General features: G+C 37.9%; 1 protein-coding gene across 1 annotated transcript; it reads left to right on the top strand.

The window, feature by feature from the left end:
• The first annotated feature begins 7,678 nt into the window (after window positions 1-7,678).
• Window positions 7,679-10,378, top strand: LOC138892064 (uncharacterized). Its single transcript, XM_070175756.1, has 6 exons — window positions 7,679-7,900; window positions 8,033-8,415; window positions 8,546-8,637; window positions 8,899-9,352; window positions 9,445-10,048; window positions 10,115-10,378. The coding sequence occupies exons 1-6, from the start codon at window positions 7,679-7,681 to the stop codon at window positions 10,376-10,378; spliced, it is 2,019 nt and encodes a 672-aa protein (XP_070031857.1).
• Window positions 10,379-10,912: the final 534 nt, after the last annotated feature.

The raw sequence follows: 10,912 nt of genomic DNA, 5'->3' as shown, positions 1-10,912 counted from the left end.
CCATTTCCTTGTTAACTCTTTTCATCTCCATGGTCCTTAAAGAATGCCTGAGTTTTAAGAAGTTGCTCCAGTGGCACTTCTTGTCTTCTTTTGATCTTTTCATCGTGGGCCTGTAAAGAACCCTCCAATTGCTCTACCATCATAGAGTCTAAATCTTTAGACTCCTCAATAGTACACACCACAAAATCAAATTTAGGTATTAAAGTGCGAAGGATCTTTTCTACCACACGAACATCTTCTATGTCCTCCTCGTATCTTCTTAGTTGATTTACAACAGCTTTTACTTTTGAACAATAATCCAAAATGCATTCAGATTCTATCATTTTTAAAACTTCAAAGTCAGCCCTTAGAGTTTGAAGTTTTACCTTCCTCACCTTGTCAACTCCTTGAAGAGAATTTTGTAAAATCTCATAAGATTCCTTTGAGGTGGTAGCTTCTGCCACCTTCTCAAATATGGCATCATCCAAATATTGGTGGATGAGCGTGAGGGCTTGTTGATCCTTCTTCCTTGTCTTTGCCAAGACATCTTTTTCATTTTAAGGCAGAGCTTACTCATAATCTAATTTTGCATACCCTCTATCTACGAATTTTCACACATCCTGGGAGTCAAGAATGGCTTTCATACGTAGACACCATTTCTTATAATTATCTTTTGTGAGACAGGGGTACTAAAAAGATAGCGTACCATTATTTGACATGGCTCTGACACCACGTTATTGAAAAAATAAATATATCCCTCCTAGGAATAATATCCATGGTAAATAATAATAACACAAGAGTAATATTAATATCAAATCTTTTAATGGGGTAAAATACAATACCCGAGAGGAGCAATATAATATCACTATAATATTACAACTGTGTAGTGTCAAAAGACTACTACGACTCAAAATAAATAACATTCTTTATTTTAAATATCTCACCACAATATTACCCCCCACTATATTTTCTCACAGACTATAAACTAGTATGTGGATTACTCTCACAACTCTAATACTTCTCTCTTATATTTGGTGTATTTTACATATGAAGGAATACTTTCTTATTTATAGAATTGAAGAACCTCTCAAAGATGTCATGGGTGACATAAAACAATAGTGAACCAAACTTGTCTTTCTTCCCTTTTACACTTTCCTTGCCATACAAATATTTGTTTGACAAACTTGGATTTGGACGGTATAGACTTTGCCAAAGAAAGTTGTCTTTCTTTCACATGGGATGAACCCATCATGAATCAAGATCTGTTTGCATTGTAGGCCTCTTACTAACATGCCAAAGGCTCCTGCAAATTTGGTCCATATTGTTTGCACCCTTTTGCTTGAGTAGAAGAAATGTTCAACACTTTCAACCTCTTCTACAGAGGTCTACAACGGTAGCATTTTGGCTCCACATGGATTCCAAAGTTTTGTATGCGATCATCAGTAGGTAACCTGTTATTCAGCATCGTCCATGTGTTGAAAGCCATTTTGAAAGGTACCTGCTTTTTCCAAATCTTTGAATTTACCTATGACCGGTTTCTATTTTGCCTTATATAATCCCAAGCCGAAGCAACAGTAGAATAGCCATTACTGGTAGTAATCCAAATGGCCTTGTCCTTCTTTCCCGGATTCACTATGATTTGTTGGTCTAACACTTCATTTTTCAATGCTTCTTGAATATCGATCCCCAATGTATACAGTTGCCAAGCCCCATTGACGCACACTTCTTTCAGTGGTACATTTTTGGGATTGGACCCCTCATCCAATAGTCTACATAGAGCCCCTTTTCTGGTCCAATTATCAAACCAGAAAGAGACATTTCCTTCACCAATCTTCCAGGCTATCTGTTTTTCTACTACCTCTTTGATATTGCATAACTCCTTTCAGGTTTGAGATTGCCCTGGATTCCATTGCATGATTATGGGATGACCTCTTCTACAATACTTGGCAAGCATAAAGTCTCTCCATAATGAGTTCCCAGTCCTGAGATTCTACTATGACTTCGCTGTAAAAGCTTTGCAAATATTTTCTAGGCAACTAAACTGAGCTTCTCCTTCGTTGTAAGGATAGTACAACGATTGCCAGGCTACTCGATGATGTCTATCATGACCGTCTGCACCTCTCCAAAAGAAATTTTCTAATATTTTCTCTATTTGAGCTAATACTCATTTATGTGGGTGTACTATTGATAATAGATGTATAGGAATTTCTTGTAATACATGCATGATAAGTATGGTTTTTCCTCCTATTGAGGGGAGTTTATTTTACCATCCCTTCACTCTACTAGTCACTTTATTAACCATGTTTGAGTAATAAGCAATCTTCTATCTCCATGAAACCAATTGGCATCCCGAATATATGATTGGAAAGTGTTTGATGCGCATCCCCATAAGTCTGATCACTCTCTCCATAGTCCTCATTGACGCCTTTGGATCTAACATAACACAACTCTTTGCTTTATTTAATTTTTGTCCCGACACAACTTTGTATTTTGCCAAGGTTTTCATTATATGCTTAAGTGTACTCTTCTTATCACTTGAGAACAGCATTAGGTCATCTGCAAAAGCCAAATGTGTAACCTGTGGACCTAGTCTGTTCATGAAAATATTGCTGAAATTTTTCTTGTTCTGCAACTCATTTAGCATGGTGGAAAGTAGCTCTGGGCTCGGTACAAAGAGTGACGGTGACATCTAATCTCCTTGTCTCAACCTATTCTTAGACTTAAAGAAACCATATCTCTGATCATTTACTATTAAGGAGTACCAATTTCCAGATATATGCATGTAAATTAGCTCTATCCATTCTTCAGAAAACCCGAGCTTTCTCATCTTACAAAATAGGAATGGCCAAGCAACCCGATCATATGCTTTTGCCATATCCAGTTTCATCACCATATTCCTCTCTTTATTTGGTTTTCTAAAGTCTCTAATAATCTCTAGTTCCATTAGTATATTTTCAGAGATTAGTCTACCTTTAATGAACCCTGAGTGGTTGGGGGATATGATCCTTGGTCGCAATTGGGTTACTCTAGCATTCAACACTTTTGATATGATTCACGTGAAATATTATATAGACTGATTGGCCTGAGATCAGTTAGGTTATGTGGGAAATCCACCTTTGCTAGCATGATAATGTAGGTGTGGGTAAAGAATTTGGGGAAGTTTGCACCCCCTCCCCCCTAAAATAAGTCATTATTGCATTATACACATCATCTGAGATTACTACCTAACATACCTCGTAAAAGATTGCATTTAGTCCATATGGTCCTGGTGCACTTTTTGGATTTATAGAGAAAATGATGTTTTACCTCCTCCATTGTAGGTATGGCTGTAGCATTACATTATCTTCTTCTATCACTGTAGGACTTAGGCAATTCAGAGTTGCCATGTCATCTATGGCATCTCTGTGATCAAAAATTTTCTGAAAATATTGAATTGTTATCGTTGCTATGTCCTCATTTCATTTCCTCCATATACTCTTTTCATCTTATATCCTCTGAATATTTAGCCTCTTCCTTCTCCCCTTTATGATACTATAAAAGTAGGCAGTGTTCTTATTCCTATTTTTTAGCCAATTAGCCTTTGCATTTTATCTCAAGGCTGCAGCTTGTGCCTTCATAACCTGTAGGTAATCTACTTTAACTTTGTTAAACTTAGATCTTCTAAGTGGTGAATTATGTTCTATAATTATTTTTTCCAGTTTTGATATTTCCTTATCCAATCATTTTAGCTCTTTATATATATCTCCAAATGCTTGCCTTGACTATATACTAAGTCTTTTGCATAGTCTTTCTAGTTTCTGATGTAGTACCCACGTAGGATTTTTCATTCCATATTTCTTGAACCACAGAAACAAAGTCTTTATGCTCTGCCCAAAAATCCAGGAATTGAAGTACTTTGGACCATTATTTTCTGTGGTATTCATGGTAATCAACAAAGGAGCATGGTCTGAGCCGACTCTAGCTAAATGTGTCACTATACCCCCCCCCCCATATGTTTGTCCATTTTGAATTTATCAATACTCTATCGAGTCTCTTTCAGATAGTCCTAGGAAAACCTCTATTATAACTCCAAGTGAACTTATTGCCATAGAATCCCGCATCTGTTAACTGTAATAATAAGATATTACAGTCATCAATGCAACTCTGGAAGTCAATGCTTTCCTCTATCCTATACGATCTTCTACCTGATTTCTCCTCAGCTTGAAGTATGACATTAAAGTCTCCTACTACTGCCCATGGACCCTAATTTTGTTATCCCACGCTCTCAACTCATCCCATAATTGTCTTCTTAGTTGAGTAGACATAAACAATCATTGTGTGTAGAGGGACGGGGCTGCCTGACATCAAAACTTGGTATGTAATTTGTTGTTCGGAGTCCTTCAAGACCTGTATAGTTAAGTCAGAGGACCAAAAGATCCATATCTTATTATTACAATTAAAGAAACTATTGCGCAGACTAAGTTATAATTAGTATCTCACAATCTTGGATTTAACTATTGGCTCTTGCACAAAAATGAATGGTAGTTTATGTTGATTTTGAAGAGATTTTAGCCTTTCAGAGGCTTCTTGGGACTTCATGCCCCTTATGTTCCACGATACAAAGTTAATCATTGGGAACTATTATGGGTTGAGGCTTTCGCCTCCTTTTTGTTACATCTTGTATCCTTTGTTGGTTGTCTTTTTTTGTCCCCCATGGAGTTGTGTTGATCCCTTGGCGAGAGATTGTTGAATTATGTTATTTTGTCCTTAACACCACCTCCTAGACCATTGTCCTCCTCGAAGTCTAGTGCCCTATGAGGTCTCCTAGCATTTTCATCATTTGATTTTGTGATCTCATTTTCATTATGTATTAACTCCATGTCTGTGTCTTGTGTATCATGGACTCTTTCTGTGAAGTGGCTGCCATTGTTTTCTCTCCACTGAGGTATGGAAAATCTGGGGTCTTGGGTTGGGGATTTCTGTTGTTTTAATTCCTGCACTTCAATTGCTAATGTTGTATTAAGACCATGTTCACCCTTCGCCCCTCTCACCTCTACTATCTTCAACTTAAATTCTGGGAAGATATCTGCGTCTGGGCTTTTATCGACATCCCACTTGGTTAGTCCCTGAGGTGGCATTTTAGACTTAAACCTCCTTCTCTTGCTTGAGGTCACTTTCTTATCATGTTCCTCTGTAACATTGAGGAGCTCCTTTTCAACCTGTAGCAACTGCTCCTCACACTATTCTGGAACGGTAACAGTTGTTTTCTTTGACTTCTTCACCTTCTTCTTAGTTATAGCTACATTATTACTCTTCTTTCCTTTCTTTTTCTTTTTCCCTTTGATTTTCATGGCTCCCTGTATATTCCTTTCTTCTATGGTTCTCCCTTCGATTATTCCTATAGAGTTATCTATTTCCTGTGGCTCGCTAATCTCCATAGAGTTCTCTACATGTTGGAATGGAATTGTTTGATCAGCTTTTGTTCTAACAGGTGAAGGAACTGATTTCTTTCCTGCTACCCATTCCACATGTTGCTTCTGTTTTGCTCCACTTTGCAGGTTCCTCTTGCTATTCTTTGCATTCCTCACTTTTGTCCATCCCTCTTCGTCTTTACTTTTTTCATTCTCTTTCAGTTTGGTCTTATCAACATCTGATGGGCTTGTGATGATCTCTGTAATATGTTGTAGCCTGCAGTTACCATCAGAGTGGCCCTGCATCCTACAATGAAAGCAAAATTCTAGTATGGTTTCAAATTCAATCACCTGATTAAACATATCAACTTCACCAAAGTTGTACATCAATGTTACTTCTATCTCCTTCAGCCAAGGCCTGGTAAGGTCAATTTCAAAGCGAGCTATTGCAGTAGTGGGTCTAGTTCGAGCAATTGTGGCTTTGTCGAGTGCTATTAGAGGTCCAATTGGTTCCAATATACGCTCTAGTGCAGCCCAATCATGATAGTGCCATGGTAATTCCGGCAAAGTCACCCATACTAGGGCGAGGGTAGACTCAATATCTGCCTTGAAATTTCTAGTCCACCTGTATACCCTCATTATCATACCACATAGGATCCTTGTTCTTTATCCATAGAATCGCTTAAAGTCTTCTTCATCAGTATAATCCATGAATACATGCCGCCAATCATAAACCCTTATTTTGAAAGACCCTTTTAGCGGAAACATCCTCTTAAAATCCTCTCTAAGTTTATCAATTTTCCTTCCCATTGACGAATTCATATTGTCTATGTTCCAAACTCAGTCCTCTTTTTCCTTCTCCAATCTGATAGATAGACTGAGGTGTTGAAGAGAAGTCTTGAGACCTACTTAAGGTAATACTGCAATGAAGATGCTGCTAACTGGTACTCCTGCTTACTTATGGCTAAGTACTAGTATAACACCTCATTTCACTGAGCCATATAGACCACTCCTTATGAAGCACTATATGGCCGACCACCTTCCTTACATCTACCCTACTTGTCAGGGGAGTCAGCTTCAGTTGAAGTTGATAACACTTTGATCAATAGGGAGCTGAAATTGCAGTTGCTTAAACACTATCTGAGAAGAGCTCAACATAGAATGAAGCAACAAGCAGATTAACACAGAAGTGATAGGCAATTTGATGTTGGTGATTGGGTCTATCTAAAGATCCAACTCCATAAACAAGTGACCATATCCCACCACTCATCACACAAGTTGGCTTCTAAATACTATGGACCTTTTCAGATTCTCAAACGAGTGGGTCCAGTTGCAACAACAACAACAACAACAACAACAACAATAACAACAACAACCCAATATAATCCCACTAGTGGGGTATGGAGAGGGTAGTGTATACGCAGACCTTACCCCTACCCTGGGGTAGAGAGGCTGTTTCCGATAGACCCTCAGCTCCTTACCTCCAAGAAATCTCTACCTTGCTCTTGGGGTGACTCGAACTCACAACCTCTTGGTTGAAAGTGGAGGGTGCTCACCACTAGGACAAGAGTGGGTCAAGTTGCCTACACTATATTACTTCCTGCTGGAGTTAAGATTCACCCCATAGTGCATGTTTCATTATTGAAAAGATGCTATGAAGTTCCATATCAGATTTCTTATCCTCCTGTAATTGATTTGGCCAATCCTTATTTCCATGATCCTAAACTAATCTTTCGAAGAAGAATGGTGAAGAAAGAAAATAAAGTTGTTGCACAAGTCTTAGTTAAGTGGCAAGGACTTCCTACTGATGATGTTACATAGGAGTTTGTTACAATCCTACAAACTAGGTTCCTTTCTTTTGATACTTGTGGATAAGGATCTTTGATTGGGTGGGAGTACTGATAAACAATTATAGAATATTAGCTCGAGCAGCTCAAGTATAGAAGAAGAAGTCGTGCAAGTCAAAAGTTAGTTACAGGGAGGGAGAGTTAATTAAAGTTAGTTGAGGTAGTTAGAATAACAGAATTCAGTTAGAAAAGAATCTCCTGCAGCTTTATCATTTTTGATACAATGTACTCAGTACAAATAGTGTTGTAAACTACATTTTTTTATTTCATCAATCAATACATACATTTCTATCCTAATTTCTCTCTTCTCTTCTTCTTCTTCTCTCGTCTTTTTTCTTCTGCAAATTCCTTATTTTTACTGCTTTCTCGAGCAATTCCTGAGGCAGTGTTGCGATCCCTGAGTTCAATTCAAATTTTTACAATCGTGTAACATTGGTATCTGAGCCTACGATCCTTGGAATCATGAAGAAGTGTACTCGATCGAATGAAAACTCAACTAAAGAATCTGTGGACTTACGTGAGTTGATGCAGAAATTAATAGTAGATGTGGGAGCTTTGTCTGGGGAAGTTTCCAATCTGAAATATCTGGATCAAACAGTCCACGAACTGAAGGAACAACTATCCAATTCTAGAAATCTTCATAAGGACAAATCGCCATTGCAAAATAAATGTGAACTATCTCAAGTGAGATCTCAGCGAGATAAAAGCCCTGGCAGCTACCATCAATACCATTCTAATTTCTTTAGGTGGTCAAGGATGGAGTTTTTGAGATTCACAAGAGAAGATCTTAGATCGTGGTTGTTCAAAATCGAGTAGTTCTTTGCCATAGAGAAGGTTGATGCTGAGGAAAAGGTGGAAGTAGCTGCTATGCACTTGGAAGGTGAAGCTATTCAATGGCATCTGTCATTTATGAGGTATAAACAATACCTCCAACCAGCTACTTGGAATGAGTATGTGATAGCATTAGTTGAGAGGTTTGGAGTTGATTTCGATGATTTAATGAAAGAAATCAAAAAGATTAAACAGACTGTAAGTGTAAAGGAATACCAAGCCATCTTTGAAAGGAATCTGAATAGGGTGAGACGATATCAAGGTAATGCAATCAGCTACTTTATTGGTTGTCTGAAGCATGAGTTGAACATTGATGTCAAGTTGACCAATCCAACAACTCTATCTCAAGTGTATAGAACTACAAGAGTGTAAGAAGGATACTTGGCTGCAACTAAACAACCACACAACCAACTTTTCAACTAAGAGATATGCAGGACAAGGCAACAGTAGTAAGCCCTTATTACCAACTCCTAATTCTAGTAATTCTTCTTATACTAGAGGGTTTACTAAAAGGACACTAAGCATAGATAAGATGAATGAGAAAAGAGCAAAAGGATTGTGTTATTTCTATAATGAGAAATATACACCAGGTGTGTAATAGTTCAAAATAGTTGTATCTATTAGAACTGGAGGAGTTAGAGGAAGTGTCTCATACAGATGAAGAACATGAGTTAGTAATACAAGATGGAGGTATTGACTAGCTGGAACCATCTCAATGTATGGAACAGATGGAAATTTCTATCCATGCTTTGAATGGTTCACTAGCATACATGATCTTAAAGGTTATTGGTTATCATGCAAAAAAGGCTTTAAGTATACTAATTGATACTTGAGTTCTCATAATTTTATAGACCCTGAATTGGTCAAGCATTTAGGGTGTACAGTCAAGTCTACAAATCCCCAATTAGTAGCTGCTACTAATGAAAACATGATGGTAGATAAGGTATGCACAATTACATGGTTGCTGCAGGGTACTGAATTCTCAACAGAGTTTTTACTGCTACCTTTAGGCTCTTGTAGGGTGGTGCTAGAAGTACAATGGCTACTAACACTTGGGGACATTAAGAAGAATTTTATGAGGTTGACTATGGAGTTTTGGTACAAAGGAAGGAAACACTTTCTCAGGGGTGCTGGTAGTCAAGTAAAAGTTCAAGGAGCTGATAAATTAGTCAAACATGCAGGGGATCTGTCTCAACTATGCATGATACATGTGGTACCTTTGGGGAGTGCAGGAGAGCAATGGCATGCCATTAAAGTTGAGGAAGAGCCTAAGACAAATGCCCGACTAGTACAATTACTAGTTGAGTACTCTAGATTATTTGAAGCTCTAAGGGTATTTATTATCACAAAATTATTCAGTAAAATGGAACTGAGCATATGAATAAAAGGCCTTATAGGTATCCTTCAGTTAAGAAGGATATTATTGAAGGTCTTGTACAGCAAATGCTAGACCAAGGAATCATTCAGCCCAGCTGCAGTCCTTTTGCTTCACCAATGGTTTTAGTAGGTAAGAAGGATGGCTCATGGAGGCTTTGTGTCAGCTATAGGAACTTGAATAAATACACTTTGAAAAACAAGTTTACTATTCCCCCCATTGTAGAAGATTTGCTAGATGAACTAGGAGGTTCTAAGATCTTCTCTAAAATAGACCTGAGTTCTGGTTATCATCAACTCAGAATGGCCAAGGAAGATGTGCCTAAAATTGCATTCAGAACTCATTCTGGACATTTTGAATATCTGGTAATGCCATTTGGTCTGTCCAATGCTCCTGCAATATTTCAAGGATTGATGAACTTTATTTTCCAGAAGTTTCTCATAAAATATGTGTTGGTCTTCTTTGATGATATCTTCATTTACAGTAGCACTATAGAGGATCACTTAATTCATTTGAGGTCTGTTTTTGTGGAGATGAGTAAACATCAGTTCTTTGCTAAAAAGAGCAAATGTTTCTCCGGGGTTCAAAGGATTGAGTACTTAGGATATTTAATCACAACTAATGGGGTATCTACTGATCCTCAAAAGATAGAAGCTGTACAGAACTTGCCTACACCAATAACTCTCAAATAGCTTAGAGGATTTCTGGGCCTAACTGGTTATTACAGAAGATTTATTAAAGGTTTTGGAGTGATTTGCAAACCTCTAACTGATCTCACTAAGAATGATGTTTTCAAATTGTCAACTTCAGCAGATGCAACATTTGTAGCTTTGAAAAAAGCACTCACCCAAGCTCCTATTCTAGCTCTACCAGATACTAGCAAAACCTTCATTATGGAAACTAATGCAGTGGCTATGGCATTGGAGAAGGACTCATGCATGAAGGGCATCCAATAGCTTTTATTAGAAAGGTCTTATCCCCTAGACATGAAACTCTATTTATCTATGATAGAGAGTTATTGGCTATTGTAAATGTAGTAACAAAATGGTCACAGTAGTTGTTGGGATAGAAATTCATCATCAAAACTGACCAATGGCCTTGAAGTATCTTATGGATCAGACTCTGCACACTAACTCCCAGCTTCTATGGCTAACCAAACTAATGCCATTTGATTATTCAATAGAGTACAAGAAGGGGGTGAAGAACAAAGTAGTTGGTGCACTTTCTAGAGTGACTAGAGCTGACATATTGGCAATGGTGGTTTCACCTAGTGATACTGATGTTTTTCAAACTATAATTGATAGTTGGAACTCAAATCAAGAGCTGAAGTACCTCATTGAAGAACTCCAAGCTGAAACACATACTCACAAGCAGTTCACATGGTTTCAAGGTCAGCTAAGGAGAAGGGGCAAATTGGTGATAAGCAAGGTGCAAGAATTGAGAAAGACAATTATAACTCTGTGGCATGCAACCCCTCAAGGTGGACACTC

Source organism: Nicotiana tomentosiformis, chromosome 5, assembly GCF_000390325.3.
Source record: "Nicotiana tomentosiformis chromosome 5, ASM39032v3, whole genome shotgun sequence".
In the NCBI taxonomy this organism is placed as follows: domain Eukaryota; kingdom Viridiplantae; phylum Streptophyta; class Magnoliopsida; order Solanales; family Solanaceae; genus Nicotiana; species Nicotiana tomentosiformis.
This window is presented reverse-complemented; position numbering and strand designations above follow the sequence as displayed.

Coding starts and splice junctions, on each gene's coding strand:
- LOC138892064 (XM_070175756.1), top strand. CDS start 7,679: ATGAAGAAGTGTACTCGATCGAATGAAAACTCAACTAAAGAATCTGTG. Junction 8,416..8,545: donor GTGTATAGAACTACAAGAGT/GTAAGAAGGATA, acceptor TTCTTATACTAG/AGGGTTTACTAAAAGGACAC. Junction 9,353..9,444: donor CTAGTACAATTACTAGTTGA/GTACTCTAGATT, acceptor AAGGCCTTATAG/GTATCCTTCAGTTAAGAAGG.